The sequence below is a fragment of the Lagopus muta genome, chromosome 1 (genome assembly GCF_023343835.1).
Source record: "Lagopus muta isolate bLagMut1 chromosome 1, bLagMut1 primary, whole genome shotgun sequence".
In the NCBI taxonomy this organism is placed as follows: Eukaryota; Metazoa; Chordata; class Aves; order Galliformes; family Phasianidae; genus Lagopus; species Lagopus muta.
Genome location: NC_064433.1, coordinates 152,739,002 through 152,757,434, shown reverse-complemented (window position 1 = coordinate 152,757,434; position 18,433 = coordinate 152,739,002). Strand labels below are relative to the sequence as shown.

General features: G+C 38.9%; 1 protein-coding gene across 15 annotated transcripts in view; it reads right to left on the bottom strand.

Annotated features, from left to right (window-relative positions):
• Positions 1–18,433, bottom strand: part of MYCBP2 (MYC binding protein 2) — a 205,796-nt gene that overhangs the window by 10,071 nt on the left and 177,292 nt on the right. For 13 of the 15 annotated variants that reach the window (XM_048967518.1, XM_048967539.1, XM_048967548.1 and 10 more), the window contains 10 exons: positions 18,108–18,173; positions 13,040–13,279; positions 12,806–12,904; positions 11,955–12,035; positions 11,165–11,431; positions 10,123–10,406; positions 9,757–9,853; positions 6,159–6,278; positions 4,971–5,072; positions 1,769–1,897 (listed from right to left, as the gene is read on the bottom strand). In XM_048967518.1, the coding sequence (XP_048823475.1) occupies positions 1,769–1,897; positions 4,971–5,072; positions 6,159–6,278; positions 9,757–9,853; positions 10,123–10,406; positions 11,165–11,431; positions 11,955–12,035; positions 12,806–12,904; positions 13,040–13,279; positions 18,108–18,173 (1,485 nt within the window). The remainder of the gene's footprint in view (positions 1–1,768; positions 1,898–4,970; positions 5,073–6,158; positions 6,279–9,756; positions 9,854–10,122; positions 10,407–11,164; positions 11,432–11,954; positions 12,036–12,805; positions 12,905–13,039; positions 13,280–18,107; positions 18,174–18,433) is intronic. The other 2 variants (XM_048967527.1, XM_048967645.1) reach the window with 1 other exon arrangement.

Below are 18,433 nucleotides of genomic sequence, written 5' to 3'. Positions count from 1 at the left end.
CAATAAAAGTTAGAATTCTCCTGGGTATAGATGTATCTTAATTTATGCTGGAATCACAAAACAAAAACTGTAAGTGCTTCACAAAGGTTCTGCATAAGCAGGTCACAGTAACTCCTTTCTTGATAGGAGAGGAAAAACAGATAAGAAGTACGTATAACAGAAACAGAAGTCGGACAAAGAAAAGGAAGCTAAGAGAAAACAGGCAATAGGGAACATGACAGAATTTAAAATTTAAATGGGGAGGCTTGACATGAAAGATGTAAAGGTAAAGGTGGTAAATAAAGATTAAAAGTTTAAACATGCTTTTAGAGGTGAACAGGAAAATCTGATAAGTAGCTGTTTTGGACGGATTAAAGGAGAGATGTGGGGACTTCTATGAGATAAGAACTTACTTTTATCAACTGTAATCTGAACAGGCTATATAGGAGAAATCAGAAAAATAAATGAGACTAGACTGTGTTGTGACAGGACAGAAGAACAGATGCATAAAATCATCTTCTTAAGATGACAAAAAAGGAAAATTTCAAATGGGATTGCAAAGATCCACGCTAAAAAATAGTATGTAACAGATGTACAAGGAATTTCCAGGCTGAACGCACTCTGCAAACACTGAGGCACCAAGGAAAACAGAGACCTGATATTTACATCACATGCTCTGGACTAGCTGATCCCTTGCACTGACTGCTTGCTAGCATTTGAAGTGCACTACGTATATCCCTGTATCTTTGTCTGTTTCAATTGGAAGGAATCCAGTTCAAGCTCCCAAAGGGCTTCTTTATCAAATCAAAGCATGGTAAGGAGGGATGATCATATCTGCTTCAAAAGCACATTCCTGATTCTAAGTAAAACGCTATCATAGACGGACTTTAGCAGGGAGATTAGTAAGGGTGTCCACTGAATTAGTTTTATTAACTAGATTTATTATTTTAACCTCTGTACAAATATTCTCCCGTTTTCCTATGACTACTTATAAATGACCACAAAAACTTAAAAGATAAATGCTGTATCAAGAAAGAGGAAATGTTCAATAGTCTCAAAAGCAACAGCATCTTCAGTGTAAATTGCAGTGAGAAAAAAATATTCTAAGAGTAAACATTCAGGTTTACACATTAATAGGATGAAAGGCCAGCATGAAAGAACACTAATTAGCAAAGTTAAGGGCAATGTGCAAAAACTCAGCTAGGTAAGTCAAAGAGAAAAGACATTTCGTCCCTAAGAGAAAAAAAATAAAATAAAAATCAGGAAGTTTTCAAGCTTATGGATAATGGGAACATGAGGACTAGGGAAATATTGAAAAATAAGAGATGACTGTCATAGGGAATCAGTGGGAAAATTTCCTGTCAAGTGATCTTCTGAACATCAAAAAAATCTAAACACTTAAAAATGAAGGGGTTCACAAGCACTATAATGCAATAGTAATAGTAGAGAAGGTATAGTTTAAAAGGAATAAAGAACCAAGGTGCACTTAAGAAAGGCTCTCCAGTTTCTAGAAGTTTCCTGAAACTGTTCCTAGACAATGTGAGAATGACAGAAAAAAGCTGATGTAGTGTAAGAATTAGAATGAGAGAATGTGACATTGTTTTCAAATCTTATAAGATAACGGACGATGGAATTTCACTAAAATGGAACAAAGAATTACATGAAAATGTATCTATTCCATCTTCAAAATAAAACAGCATTTTGAGTCTTGCTACTACCACTTGCTTATATATTAATAGCAGAAATGAACATAATGTATGCAGTACATACAACATGATGCCATGAATACCTGTCTCTGATGAGTTTTTGTTCGCCGATGGAGATGAAGGAATCGGTCACAATCTGTACACAAATTCCCACAGGCATTACATAAAATGATGGCAGCAGTTTCACCATCATCATGGTTATCGCACATTGGCTGAAAAAATTAAGAAGCATCATTAAATATTTTTCCCTCTATTAAATCCTTCATTTCCTTTAAGCATTTGTTTGTATCCTCCCTTAGCTCTAACCCTGAAATTAGTAATAGACGATAAAGAGCTTCTTCAGACTACTAATTCTATTTTTAGAATAATCAATATCTAAACAACTACTTCTGCACACAAAGAGCCCCAGTTTACTACATAAGTATTTCAGTATTCTTCATCTTACATATTGTGTGACGTAGCACAAATGTATTCTACAGTACATTTGGGACATCATTTTCAACTAGGCAGAGTTACACAGAAAGAAATTGTTAACATGGGGCTATGGGCATGTTAACAGAACAGTTTGTAGATAAACAAAATATTTTTCCTTAATTACTATGATACGGCATATTTAGGTTGTTCAAAGACTTAATCAAAGCTGCAGAAAGATTTAATTCAACACAGTTTTTGTTTTACAGTTCAAAATATCTCTAAAAACAATATTCAGTGACTTTGATTACGCAAATTTCTGAGTTTCCACTGTACTACAGAAATTGTGGTTTCCAAGATATTGCTCATGTAACATAGAATCCATTCCACAGCATTCCTGTGAGGGGGAACACATTTCGCCTCAAAATTTGAATATCCTGGTATAAAAATAGGATTGGGGAATTTCAGAATGAGTTCAGCAGCTCATATACCTGCTTGCCTGTGTCTGGGCTGCTCCTCTGACATTTCCACTTGTTTAAATAAGCTCCAATTTCTGACTTTTTTCCTCTTATCTACAAACTAGACCTCTGTTCTGTTTTTCTAATCCTCTGCTGCTTGTTCCTGTGGAACAACACAGGAAACCTGAGGCAACGAAACGCTTCTGCCAAAGCAAAGACAGATGAAATGAGTTAAATTTGATTTCATAAAGCCAGTCTTTTTTATTTTGGAATCTGCATTTCTAGTTCAGCTATTTAATTATAACAAAAAATCTCTTCTGCAGGTCTGTCTTAAAATGGTTCATTCTGTGGTTAAACCACAAAGCAGTGGATGAGCAATTGGTTGACAGGTCAGACTGAAAGGATTATAAGTTTGTGGAGTTATGTCAGGTTGGTGGACAATCACTATAAGGGCTCCGCAGGGCTCCATTTTAGGACCAGTTGTCTTCATGTTTTCATAAATGATTTGGGTACAGGGCTTGTAGGTATACTAAATATGTTTGCAGATGACACTAAATTATGGGGAGCTCTTGACTCCCTTGAAGGTTGAGAGACTTTGCCCTGACAATCTTGACAAATTTTAGTGTTGGGCAATCACCAACCACATGAAGCTCAACAAGAGCAAGTGCTGGATTTCGCACCTGGAACAGGAAAAATTTGGGTGTATGTACAGGCTGGGTAACGAGAGGCTGGAGAGCAGCCCTGCAGAAAGGGGCCTGGGAATTCTGTTTGATGGCAAGTTGAATGTGAGCCAGCAGTGTGCCCTGGCAGCCCAAAGGGCCAGCTGTACCTGGGGAGCAGCAGGCCCAGCGCTGCCACCGGGTGAGGGAAGGGGCTGTCCCACTCTGCTCTGTGCTGTGCGGTCTCACATCCTGCAATGGGGGCAGGGCTGGGTGCAACAACGTAAGAAGGACATAAAGCTATCAGAGTGCCCAAAGGGGGGCTATAAAGACAGCAAAGAGTCTGAGGGGAAGATGTATGGGGAGTGGCTGAGATGCCTCGGTTTGCTCAGTCCAGAGCAGAAGAGCTGAGGGGTATCCTCATGGCGGCTGCAGCTCCTCACAGGGAGCGGAGGGGCAGCGCTGAGCTCTGTTCAGCTGTGGAGCTGTGTCAGGGGAGGGACAGCTGGGTATCAGGGAAATGTTCTTTGCTGGAGGGTTGTCGGGCACTGAACAGGTTCCCTAGGGCAGTGGTCTTGGCATCAAGCTGATGGAATTCAAGAAGTGTTTAGACAGTGCTCTCAGACACAGGGTTTGGACTTTGGGCGGTGCTGTGTGGAGCCAGTGGTTGGACTCAGTGATCCTTGTGGGTTCCTTCAACTTGGGATACTGCATAATTCTTAAAAAGCAGCAAGGTTTTCTTCTAAACCTGTTTAATTAGATTATGAAGCTGTGTTTTTAGATACGAAAACTAAAAAGTTTTGGGAAGCCAACTTTTAAAGATTAAAAATAGGTCTTTGTTCATGACTTTGCAAATTTTTCTGGTCTTCAAGTTTTCTATCAGTTGAACAATATTCTGCGCTAAATTACAAGGTCTACAGAAGAAAGCCTTTTCTTAATCATCTCAGAAACCTTTAGTGTCTGCTTCCTTCTCTCAGCAGAGTTTCAGTCCTTGCTTTTGCAGCTCTACACCTCCTGTATTCTCTTTTTACCTACACTGAACTGCTCTTGAGGATTATTTGCTCTTAAGCATATTCAGTTGCTAGCAGGAAGGCATGACCCCTGCCTCCCACAGGGATCCATCAAACCCAAACTCTTCATAGAAAGATTAGCTCCATTACTTTTCCCTTTCCAGATTCACATAAAAAAATATGATAAGATTTTTGAAACACTGAAAAATACAGACAATTTCAATTCATCCACCATATTTCATATTAAAGTTGTAAAACCTCCAGGTAAATGGTAGCTTTACTAAATTCATTTAAACTGTTTCTTTTTTTGGGTAATTGATCTCTTTCTTAGATCTAGAAGATGAAGCTAAATTAAAAAGGAATATAAAAGGATTGTCTTTACAATGTTATAAAAACCCAGAAAGCAAAAACATCTGATAGAAAGCATTGTATTACTTGAATTGCTGTTCTCAAAAGCTCATCCTTGAGGTGTTAGACAGGTTTTTATTCACCCTGAATACTACCAGAATTGCTACCTTATTACTACTTTAAGTTGGAATTTTTGTTCTCTGAAGAGTACTTGTCTATAAAACTTAAACTGTCTATAAATTGTCTATAATAATTCAAATGTATACGTACTATTTCCATTGGGGTCAGAAGGAGGAGTAAGGTTAGGACAAGTATCTTTTCCTATTACTTATTTGAAATTCTTTGACTACTGAATAAATAAAAAAAATAAACACAGAAACACATAATTTTCTGTCTCACCATCTGTTTCTGCTGTCCGTCCTTTCCCATCCATCTTCCTGAGGACAGTCTATCAACATGATCCTGATCAAGTACACACAAGGATGCTAGGGCCAGCCATAACTATTGAAAGGCAAGATAGAATTAAATGTTATAGAAAAACTAAATTAAAAATCTCAAAAACAACAAATTTAAACTTTGACAGAGAATAATACCATTATTTGCAAACTGTATCATCATTACCTGAAGTCTTGTCCATGCAATACAAAATTTTTCTTTACCGAAAGAAGCCAAGCACCCAATAAAACTTACTGAATTCTTGGGAACTAATTTGTTTCTTTCAATTTCCTCACATTATGGTCAAAACTATGGTAGTTAGCATGCAAGAGAGAAACAGTGAAGAAAGATCAACCAGAATATATTAGAAATATGACAACTTGTATATCTTTCCCAAGCACTGGAGATATTGTGGGGAGAAAACTGAACATAATACACTAATCAAAAAATCTTAGGTCAGTGTGATTCACTTCCCTGTTCTCTTCTCACTATCCTGGTCATTTGAGATAAAGTATAAGGGGGTTGTCTAAATGTCTTCAGGTTTTAGGAAAGGTTTTCTCTCTCTCCGCTGTCTACTATCTAGTGAAATACTAGATATATTAGCTACATGAGGATAACTTGTCAGTAATCCTGCAATCCAAACTGAAATGAACTTGACAACTACATTTTGAGATGGTTTTTGACCAAGTTTTCATTTGGACAAAACGGCTTTCTTTGAATGAGTCTGCTAAGACTTCCTTCAAAATGTGCACCTTCATGGCAGAACTAAGTTTATTCACAAGGAGAGCTGGTCTGGTGTTCAGTACTTATCTAAGACCTGATTCAACTAGCACTGCAGCCTCGAGATGTGGCAGAGTTACCTCAGAAGTGTATTTATTCAAAATTCTGATTTTAATGGAGTACTTTTTTACCACAAAGAAAACAAGTCAATCTGCTGCAACACAGAGAAAGGAAGATTTCCATTAGGTCAAGCAGTGTTTGCTGTAGTTCGGATACAACATAAGCTGCATACTGTGTAAATTGTTTCCTGAGAAAACCCATATAAGGGAATTCCCATAGAAAGGAATTTTTGCCAAAATATAGGGAAGCTCTCAGATGGGTTTTTAATCCTTGCTTGCAATGAACTAATGCGAAATTCAGAAGAGCTCTTACTCTGGTTGTTGCAATGCACCTCACTGGTGATCGGTATTCTTCTTCCATTTTGGTCAGAGCTATGATGGTTTCAGCAATAGCATTCTTTGTCACACGGGACCAAGCCTCTGACAGATGACCCTGACAAAGAGGAATGTAAGTGTTTTAAATGTTAATAAAAACTGTAATAAACTGTTATAGACATTTACAACTAAAACTGAATTGCTACAAGCAATAGTAGGTTATGATCTCAGGTTAGAACATAAAAGATTAAGTCCCAGGTTTAGCATAGAATCCACTGTTTCCCTGATGTTTTCCCACTTACACATACCCTCCCTACAAAAAATACTGGCAACAACTGTTAAAAAAAAAGTCTTGAACAAACTGGCTCCCCTTGCCAATTATTTCCCAATGTATGTTGCAGGCTATGCACTGAATGAAGTGGGGCAACTGAGAAAAACATGCACATACATACAAGAGTCATCGCATTAATCCTGGCGTTCACTACAAATACTGAGCACTCATATTTGCAGCTAACATTCCTTTCCTACCTGAATTTTTACACATTTCCAAAGATGTTGATGAAGTAAATAGAAACAAAAATACATCATGTGGAATCACACTGGTACCTATAACAGACCCTTCCTTGAAGGGGAAAAATAAATAGTCATTCTATGTACAGACCAGCGCTCCTGAAGAACGAAAAGAGTTTTAATCAGGGTGATTTAGAGCATCACCTTGAACTAGGTGTAGAAAGGAAACAAACCTAACTTCCTACTAAACTACTTTTTCCCTTTCTCTAATAAATACACAAACCTTATTTCCTTCCCCAGTATTGTTTCTGGGAAATAGCTGAATCAGCTTTCATCAAATTCTTCAGCCACATAAATTTGCTTGAAAAGTACTGTATGGGAACTGCTGAGTCATGGCCTGAGCCAGTGATTGATCACTTGAGGCAAGAACTGAGTCAACCACGGGAGCAGAGGTAAAGGCAATTCACCTGTGTGACCAGAAGGGGTGGAGCCTGGCTCCACTTCTCCTACACCCCATTTAAGGGCTAGAGATGCTTCTTTTTGGAATTTTCTTCCCTTGGAAGGTGCAGGTAGGACCCAAGTGGTGTGGCCTACTTGCACCTTGGGGAAGATTATTGGAGATGGAAGGCTCGGTTGTACCTCTAGTAATTGATACATGGCCTACTGTTATTGTGGTCAACACTCTGGTCTTCATTGCAAAAGGGTCCCTATGGCAGATCAAGACACCCCCTTTGGTGCCTGATATAGTTGTGCAGCTGCAGGTACCTGGCCAAACAGTATGGTACAGGCAGCTGGGGCATGCCCCAGTACAAGCTGAACTGTTGACCCAGGATAGGAATACGGCCTGTCTCTTGCCCTAGAGGGCAGACCTTCCCCTCATGATACACCAGAAAGATCTGAAACTCCTGAAACTCTCTTAGAGTCTATGAGTCTCTAGGATCACCAGAAGGAACAAAATACCATCAAAGCATTCCAGTGTTGCTATCAGATCATGTGTGACACCTGATGATGGTTTACATGGGACTGATGGAGCACAGAATGGACCTGCACCACATGACTGCATGCCTCCAGTAACACTACCAAGCACTGGCCCATAAAAGAGCATGAACCTCCACCATACACCGATCATCACTCATCTTATATTGTGTCAACCTGCATTGTGACAGGCAATTGTATAAGCACTGCAATGTGTTGGATCTCTGTATTAGGGAGAGCTCACCCTCCAGCTAACTTGATCATTGGTTCATGCTGTGAAGAAGTGGAGTATATGGGAACTACTGAGTTGCAGCCTGAACCACTGATTGATCACTTGAGGCAACCACAAGAGCACAGGTGAAGGCAATTCACTTGTATGAGCAGAAGGGGTGGAGCCTGGCTGCACCTCTCCTAGACTCCATTTAAGGGCTGACTGCCACTGGGGAAGGATCTCTTTCTGGAGATTTCTACTGTAAGGCTAGGACATGGATGAGCATTTCATTTTTTGATTTTGTCTAACTATAAATTGTTAAAACACCATTGTAACCAAGTCACTCTTCTAACTGCACATTTGTTAACTGTACACATATACTCATGGAAAATTTCAACTCAGATGGCTAAAGTACTAATCAGCTATAAATGTACAAAAAAAAAAAAAAAAAAAGTACAAAAGCTGATCTAAAAGTAATGTCTCCTATTTTATTATGTTGACCCACAATATCAGAGGTGAAGGGCAGTGACAGAACAGTAGAGGTTGAACCTCCCAGCCAATATTCCATTACATGTTGTTGCTGCGCAGGAACAGGACAGTCTGCCATGGAAATGTGTATGGAGCAAAGGTGTGTCACTGAATTCTTCCATCTGGAAAAAATGTCACCTGCTGATATTCATTGACTGCTCACACAGGAATGGAAGGAACATCTGTATGCAATTTATTGAATCCATACAAGGCTGAAGGTGACAGTTTCCTGGATTGCATTATTACTTGTGATCTGCTGTCACCACTATGAGCTGAAGTCAAAAGAACAGTCCATGGAGTGGCAATGTGAATTCCCCATCAAATAAAAAGTTCTCAAGATACAGCCCTCAGTGAGTAAAGTGATGTGCGCTGTCTTTTGGGATAGGAAATGTGGTTCTTCTGGATTTCCTGGAACCCAGACAAACCATCATCAACTCTGATCACTACATTGTGACACTAAGCTGAAGGCTCAGACTTCCAGAGTCAGGCCAGGAAAGAAAGCAATCTTTCTCTTACAACGTGATAAGATTGGTCATACTAGATTGAAGACCATGGCCTGCACTGTCCCACCACACCCACTATGAAGTTCAGATTTGACACTTTCTGACTTCTGTCTGTTCAGGACGATGAAAAATGGACTGCATGGGCAACATTTTCCTGCCATCAACACCATTTTAGCATCTGTGAAGCACTGAGTCACTTCTGTTGGTGCAGATGTTTTTTTTTTTTTACAAGCATAGCATGCAGGCTCGCTCAGGTCCATCACTAATGAAAATGCATAGCTAATAGTAAAGACTGTTGAAAAACAGTGTTTTGTAGCTGAAAGTTTGCTCTGTCAAGTAGTGCTGTTGATCTCTTTGTATCTGTTGTAGTTTCCATGGAAATGAATAGGAGGCATTACTTTTGGAGTCACCTATACAGATGGCCAAAAGAAGCTTAACGTGCATTTTAACTAGACTTCATGTATGAAACATACACATTCACTGTTAAGTGAAAAAAAACACTATCACCATACTATAGACACCTTTTATTTTTCAATTAGAGCTCTGAATGCTCATGACTCTTAAAAAAAAAAAGTCAAATTTCTAAGTTAATAATGTAGAAAGAGACAGAAAATTAGTGATTATTACTTAAATTCCTTGTGACTCGTCTGAAAGTTCATTTGAGCTTCTATTTAGCTGAACCAGAACATGAGTTGTATTGCTTCTAGACCTGGACCCTGCCCAAAAGAGTATATGATTTTTTTCTTGAGACCAGTTCATTTTGAACAGCTCATTCCAATATTAACTTTAAGAGAAATTAACGGAAAAAATGTATTATACATTATCAGAAATATTTGATTTCACATCACATTTAAATCATAGAAACTTACTGCTGCCATGTCCTTAATCAGTTTAATAATGATCTCTGAAATCTGTGTAGGTGTTGAACCCTTCATCCACCAATGGCTTTCACCTCGCCGAATATAGCTACAAAGGACACATTGTAATACATGAAATAAATTCAATTAGTTATTAGTTGTCAAAATGCATCAAAATAAATGCTGCACACATTTGGTGCAGGGTTGGTTTTTATTTTTTCAATAAAATGTATTAGTAACTTTACTTATATTGTCAGTGTTATTCATTTTTTTTCCCATCTATTAAACGAAGATCATAAAGGGCACCATAACTGACTTCAAAATATATATTTCTTTTATAACTTTTGCTTGAGAACTTATATGTATTTTTAAACAAACCTGGAATTGAAGATCATTGGAAGTGTGACTGTAGTAACTCCTTTGCCTGCGGTAGTGCCAGCTGTTCCAGTAATAGTAGTTCCTTTGGCTTTTAGCTGTACAGTGAGAGCTTTGGCAATGCATCCCAAAAACATATCTAAAATACCCAGTTTATTCCAATCTCCTTTTTCTGTTGAGTGAATAATATCACTTATATCCGCTGGTGGAAGAGACTTCACTCCTATGATACTAGCCAGGCGACTAGGGGTTACCTCAGGCAAAACACGCCTTAGTAGAGATGTTACCTGGAAAAAGAATCAAAATATCACAATTCTTAACACGAGATGGAGCTTTCAAACAATAATTACAAATTGTTCTGTAAGACAGAATGTATGTACTCTGTGTATTCAAATCACAATTGTAAGAAATTCTGAAAGGTTTCTATCTTGCTTTGAAATAACTGTTAATAATACTGAGACAAGGCTTAAGAGTCCAGAACAAATACCACTCAAAAAAAGAAACAAAACAAAAAAACACCCGAAAACATATAATAATGAAAACATGCTTTGTACTGAACTTTCTAATGAAATTTCTGAAATACAGATGTTTGTACAACTTTAAATTGCTGGCATATTACATACTCATTCTGTATACAATCTTTAGATGTCAGAAACTGTAGTAAAACACTTAGAGACACTTCAGACTTTTGAAAACAGAGAATACTTTTCTTGAGGTATTAAGAATTAAGGATTCTTAATTTGGTACTTCCATAGTACCCTCCCTCACTCTTTTTTAATTTTCCTTGTGATACTCAAACTTGGTGCTTTTGGATAGGAAATCTGTGCTAACTGATCTGGATCTAAATTGAGTTGTTTTATTTAGATTTTTTTTTCTTATGTGAAATAGCCTGAATATGACTAGCAAAATAATTTTAAAATGAAAATTCAAAATTCTATTTCAAAAAACCACCACTTCGAGTACATACTATCAAGTTCATTATTATACCATTGTAAAGATTCTTTTCTATGAATACCAGGATGGATAAGGAATACTTAGCACTCACCTGTCTCTGCACCCTCGGAGAAGCGGTATGTAGTAACGAGAAGAGATCCTGGAGCAGAGTCAGCTGCTGAGCCAGATACTGCCGGCCTACATTGGAACCACTCAATGCCAGAACCATTGACAGCAGCTCAAAGCAATACGCATCAGAAGAAGCATCTTCATCATTAGGTTGTGAGTTGGCATTCTCTTTGCTAGAGATGGCATGCTCCCATTCCTCACGCACACGGGTTGCTTCCATTCTTATGGCCTGGACTATATGAGCACATACCTAGCAAGTGGAATCCAAATACACAGTTAACTCCTAAAAACTTTTAGAGTGTTATTACTTGTGTTTTAAGTATGCATAGCTATGACAAAAATGGAAAACCAGTGAAATTTGTCCTATACTTAAATTATTTCTCAACATTACGGAATTGAAATTAAGAATAAATTTAGATTTCAATTTAGAACATTTAGATAAAGTTCTTTGGAATGAATATTTATATTTAATATTGAATTTGCTCATTTTCACTTTGGAAAATTACAAAGATCTTTTTAGTACTTTGTTTAGTTTACTCTCTGGGAGAAGATTTTAGAAAGCATATTTTCATTTTACCAATAACACGTTAAATCAAAATGAAACTCAGTGTCTGATAACACAGAACAATGGAAGGTGTAATGTCAAATAAGAGGTTCTGTATTTCCTGAAAATTAATATATTTATTGTAACATACTATTATAATGTAATATACATATAAGATACATATTTATTATAACATTATAATACTCAAAGTATTTCAGAGTGAACAAACCTGCTTTTGCAAATTTGTCAGTTTGCTCCGGCTGAATATGATCCCTACCATGTGCTCTTTCAGGTCTGCATCTGATGTTGCCTTCATAAAAAGAGTATTTAGTATTAGATCAAGAGTGCCAAGAACAAATCCTAACTTCTGTAGCCATTAATATGAAGTACCAACAAACTTTGCTCTAAAAAATGGCAGCTTTTTGTTGCACAGAAGCAAGATATATAAGCAGAAAATATTTAATACTGGTTAGTATTTTTTTTCTCTTTATGAGTAAGAGGAAATTTGAGCACAAAATCAGATAATAAGCGAAACAAGTGAAGCGCATTTATTTGAGATTCAGTTTCCTCATCTACCTTAATACAATCTCTGATTATGTTTTTGTAGAGCACTGCATGAAACAGACTTTTCACTTTCTATAAAGTTAATATATTTTGCAAGAAAAGAATCAGGGAACACACACTTATTAAACTGCTCCTTGCAAGAATATATACCAGTATACCAGCTAAAAGGATACCAGTGAGGTTATTAAAATACTTTTTATCCAAACATCAACAGAGCACTTTCTGTCTTCAAGAAGAAGATATTAAGCAATAAAGATTGTCAGGCTGACCATTACTGCAGATGTTAAGTACTTCTGTATATTTAAACATAATCTGAGTCACCAGGGTATGGTGTTTCCATTAAACACATATGCCCCAATAAATATTTACTACTACTACTGGGAAAAAAAAAAATTATGGAACTGTAATATTTTGCTTTTGTATCGATCTGAAAACTATGGTGCATAAGACAAATAGTGAAAATCATCCTGGATAATTTTTTCACCAATGCAATATTGATAGAATACAAATAAATACATTGTGTACTTTTTCTTCTCCTTCTGGGGAAGACAGGAGGGCTTTTTCTTCTTGTTCTGGAGTTGGTTCAGCATCACCAGAGATGAGTTTTCCAAAAACCTGGAAGAAAGGAAGTGATAACTACCTTATCTCCATGATAAAGTTGCGCAGAGGTGACATTTTACATCAAAACAAGCAGCACTGAAAGCACAGAAATTATAGTAAATTTCACTGTACCACACATGAAAGTCCTACCTGAGATGTAATAAGTCGGAATACTCGCAGTGTCTCAGATTCACAGTTTCTTTGCTGAGCTACACTTGCAGAAATCTGGCCTGCTATTTTAATGCTTTCGCCATCTTTCCATCCAAGAATTTTCACTTGTCGAACTCTGAGTGTGTTCTCAGGACCCTTCAATTCAATTTTGATGATGTGATTATCACCCCCAGGAAGTTCACTCGTTACCCAGCCAATATGTCTTGAATCCAAGTCTACCTATTAAACAGGAAAATAAAGATGGGAACTGACACAGAAACATCAAACAAAAAGACTCATAATTTTAAAGCAAATCCACTGTGTAACACTGGAATCAATGCACCATCTGCAATACATTTTTTATTCAGAGCAATAATATTGCTCTGTTTAATTATATAAATATTCAAAAATGTGAATTCAGAATAATCAACTCATAAATACAATGACATACAGACACTATTTTTGTCTTCAGAGACTATTAAAAAACAGGAACTGTTAGTCACTCTATCTTCTAAGCAAAAATTCACACATTCAAAGCATTCACTTTGAATTGATTTTTTTTTTTCGTTTGCTTATTTACTACTTTTTGTTAAAAAATAAAAATTACCATAATTTACCTCAAAATATAATGCATGTATATCACAGAATCACAGAATGGCCAGGGTAGGAAGAGACCTCAAGGATCATGAATCTCCAACCCCCTGCCACATGGAAGGACACCAATGCCCCAATTTAATACTGACCAGGCTTCCCATGGCCCCATCCAATCTGGCCTTGAACACCTCCAGGGATGGGGCATCCACAATCTCTCTGGGAAGCCTGTTCCAGCACCTCACCACTCTCTCTGTAAAGAATTTCCCCCTGACATCCAACCTAAATCTTCCCTCCCTCAACTTAAAACCATTTCCCCTTGTCATGCCGTTCTCTACCATTTCATAAAGTTGATTCCCCTCCTGTTTGTAGATTCCATTTAAGTTTTGAAATGTTGCAATGAGGTCACACCACAGCCTTCTTTTCTCCAGGCTGAACAAGCCCAGCTCCCTCAGCCTGTCTTCATAGGGGAGGTGCTCCAGTCCCCTGATCATCTTTGTGGCCCTCCTCTGGACCCTCTCCAACAGCTCCCCGTCTTTTTCATACTGGGGGTTGCACACTTGGACACAGTACTCCAGATGGGGCCTCACAAGAGCAGAGTAGAGAGGGACAATCACCTCCCTGTCCCTGCTGGCCACCCCTCTTCTGATGGAGCCCAGGACACCATTTGCCTTCCAAGCCACAAGGGCACACTTCTGTCTCATGTTAAGTTTTTCATCTATCAAGACCCCCAGGTCCTTCTCTGCAGGGCTGCTCTCAAGGACTGCTCTGTATGAATGCTTGGGATTCCTCCACCCAAATGCAAAACTTTGCACTTTGCTGTGTTGAACCTTACTAGGTTCACTCAGGCCCACCTTTCCAGCCTGTTGAGGTCCCTCTGAATGGCATCCCTTCCTTCCATCGTGTCAACCGCACCACTCAGCTTGGTGTCATCAGCAAACTTGCTGAGGGTGCACTCAATTCCATCATCGATGTCATTGATAAAGATCTTAAAGAGCAGCAGTCCCAAGACAGACCCCTGGGGAATGCCGCACATTACCAGCCTCCACCTGGACATAGAGCCATTGATGACCACCCTCTGCCTGCAGCCTTTCAACAAATTTCTTATCCATCGAGTGGTCCACACATCAAATCCACATCCCTCCAGTTTGGAGATAAGGATGTGGTGGGGGGACCATGTCAAAGGCCTTGTCAAGTCCAGCTAAATGACATCGGTTGCCTTGCTCTTGCCCACCAATGCCATCACTCCATCGTAGAAGGCCACCAGATTGGTTAAGCATGACCTTCCCCTGGTGAAGCCATGCTGGCTGTCTTGGATCACACGCTCATTCCTCATGTGATCAAGCATGTCATCCAGGAGGATCTGTTCCACGATCTTCCCAGGGACAGAGGTGAGGCTCAATGGCCTGTAGTTCCCCGGGTCCTCCTTGCTCCTTTCTTGTATATGGGAGTGACGTGACCCTTCCTCCAGTCATCCGGGACTTCATTTGAGAGCCACGACTTTTCAAATATGATGGAGAGTGGCTCAGCAACCACCTCAGCCAGCTCCTTCAGAACCCTAGGATGCACTCCATCTGGCCCCATAGACTCGTACACATTCAGTCTCATGAGGCAGTCTCGGACCTGCTCTGTCCTCACAGTGGGAGGGATTTACCACCCCAGTCCCCACCTGCAGGGAGGGAGGCAGGGCTCAGGGACATGAGAAGTACTGGATTCCTGGCCACCAGTGAAGACTGAGGCAAAGAACTCATTCAGTACCTCAGCCTTCTCTTCGTCCGTTGAAGCAAGTTCTCCTTTTACATTTACCAAAGGAGGTACACTCACTTTGGCCTGTCTCTTCTGGCCAACATACCTGTACTTAATCAGTACTTAAGTTATCTTATCTTGATTCACATAAAGCTCTGCAAAAGAAATTAATTTTTTGGAAGACACTGACTGATTGCCTCTTCAAGAGAGCCATGACTTAATCACTGTAAAAAGAACAAATGAATGGTACCATTTCAACTTCAATGCCACCACTGCAGGAGATAAAATGACAGGGTACCATGCCTCATGCCATTGCTAAGGGCAACCTGAGTGTCCCAAAATCTCTATATAATCAAACTAGTATTTATTCCTCCTTCATTTCTACTAATCCTATGCCTGCATGAAATGTGATGCAGCAGGCAGGACTGACATTTTTTTATTCAATATCACGAGACAGAGGGTATGCATGAGTTGGGGTACTACATGTTGGTGCATGAGAGGATAAAAAGCCTGCTGGAAAAATGCTAGAGGACTGTTTAACAAGGAGCGAACAAAGCTGAATGAATGAAGTCTTGCTATCTTCTGGAAGTGAGTCTGGAAAGAAAACCTGGGCACTATGTTCAAGCATACAAAGACACAGAGCAAACTAACAAGGTTCAGAGAAAGGTATAGACGATATACACATACGCACACTTTGTATCTGTCTACATAAATCCACACACTCATACTTCACTATTTATTTTGAGTCAATTGTAACCAAGTTCGCTTTATTCAGATATCAAACATCCTTTGGAGCTGCATCTTTACCTTAAATGCCCACTGAGGATAAAAGGTAGAGCAAAACAAGCCATCTCTCTCTCCCTCATCTAGTTGCACTGTACAGAATTTCAATGTTATCAGTGTTACCTCAACAAAGGTCAGTGTGACATGGTTAAGACAGCTGCTTCTTGAAAATTTTTACCACTGTCAGTAAGACAAACAGTAGAAGTTATGAGCTGCAAATGAGAACTGCTACTTCAAACCTTAAATATATCTGATGGGACACATCCATGTCAAAATACAAAGCACTTTTCTCCGCATAAAAACATGTTTATCATTTGGTTTAGTATCAGAAATGCAAAGATTGAATCACAGAATCACCAAGGTTGGAAAAGACCTTCAAGATCATCCAGTCCAACCATACACCTATCACCAATAGTTCTCACTAGACCATGTCCCTCAACACAACATCCAAACGTTCTTTGAACATCTCCAGGGTCGGTGACTTCACCATCTCCCTGGTCAACCCATTCCAGTGCCTGACCACTCTTTCAGAGAAGTAGTATTTCCTAATGTCCAGCTTAAATCTCTCTTGGCACAGCTTGAAGCCATTCCCTCTAGTTCTATCACCAGTCACACAAGAGAAAGAGGCTGACCCACAGCTCACTACAACCTCCCTTCAGGTAGTTATAGAAAGCAATAAGGTCTCCCTAAGCCTCCTCTTCTCCAGACTGAACAATCCCAGACCCTTTAGCTACTCTTCATAAGGCCTGTGCTCCAGACCCCCACCAGCTTTGTCACCCTTCTTTGAACCCGCTCCAGGGCCTCAATGTCTTTCTTGCAGTGAGGGGCCCAAAACTGGACACAGTACTCAAGATGCGGCCTCACCAGAGCTGAGTACAGAGGGACAATCAGTTCCCTGTTCCTGCTGGCAACACTGTTTCTGATGCAAGCCAGGATGCCATTGGCCTTCTTGGCCACCTGGGCACACTGCTGGCTCATGTTCAGCTGAGCATCAATCAATACCCCCAGGTCCATTTCCTCTACGCAGTCCTCCAGCCACTCCGCCCCAAGGCTGTAGTGTCGCCTGGGGTTGTTGTGACCAAAGTGCAGGACCCGGCAATTGGTCTTGTTGAGCCTCATCCCATTGGCTTCAGCCCAGCTATCCAGCCTGTCCAGATCCCTCTGTAGGGCCCCACTACCCTCAGGCCGATCCAACTTCCAGCCCTCATGGCACTCAGTGCCCTTATTGAATACTATTTTGAATCATAAACTCTGGACAGAGGTCAATAACATACTTGAGAACTAAAAATGATGGAAAAATGAGTGCTATGAATATATATTAGATAGCTTATGTGGAAGGTACATAATTTTTTTCTTCTCTTCATAGTGTCCTACTTATGCTCAGCCTTAAGCTGCCCTCCTCTAATGAAAAATGATTCCACGTAGCAGATAAAATCTAATGACAATAGAACACAGAGCAGCTGAGCATCTGAGTATCTAACAGCATACACCATACAATTATTTCAGGCATATTTAGTTACATATATACCTAAAATAAGCCAAACAGTTTGTTGAACCTTATAAAACACAAGCTAAACTGTCTATTTCAAAAACATTCTACACTATCTCTTACCCTTTCAGCTGTGGTAATGAAAAAATTCAAGGAACATTTTAAAATCACCTTTTCTGTTCCAGTAATTAATGCTCATGAGTTAAAAGTTTTGACCAACATTCAGTATATATAAAAACTCTGTTATTAATAATAGTATTTTCTAAGAAAATAGCACTATTTAATAACAGTATTTTCTAAGAACATTAAGTGTGATACTTGCAAAACAATTTATCTGCCATAAGAAATAGAGAATATTTGCTCAGAAACTCTGTATCAAAACAACAACAAGAAAACAACAAAGAAGAATAACCCTGAAATTTTTCCAATTTTTCCAATGTCAACAGTTAAAATGGTTACCTGCTTTATTCTGCAGAGATCTTCTACTGCCTTACCAGTTAGGAAAGTCATTGAAGTCACTTTGTTCTACAACAGACAAGGAAGACAATAAAAAACTTAAACTAAAAAGCATTCAATTTCTTCCCCATTAAGAGAATTTCATACAACTTGTTTCATCATTTTAAAAATAAATAAATAAATAAAAATTAACAGTGATCAAGACCAAGGACAAAGAATTCCAAAATACAGCTCAGTATATGTGTTTGTATTAAAAGTTCTATCTGAAATAAATATATATTTGTAGCAATACTGTCCAGACCTATAAAAACAAATTTAATAACTTAAGA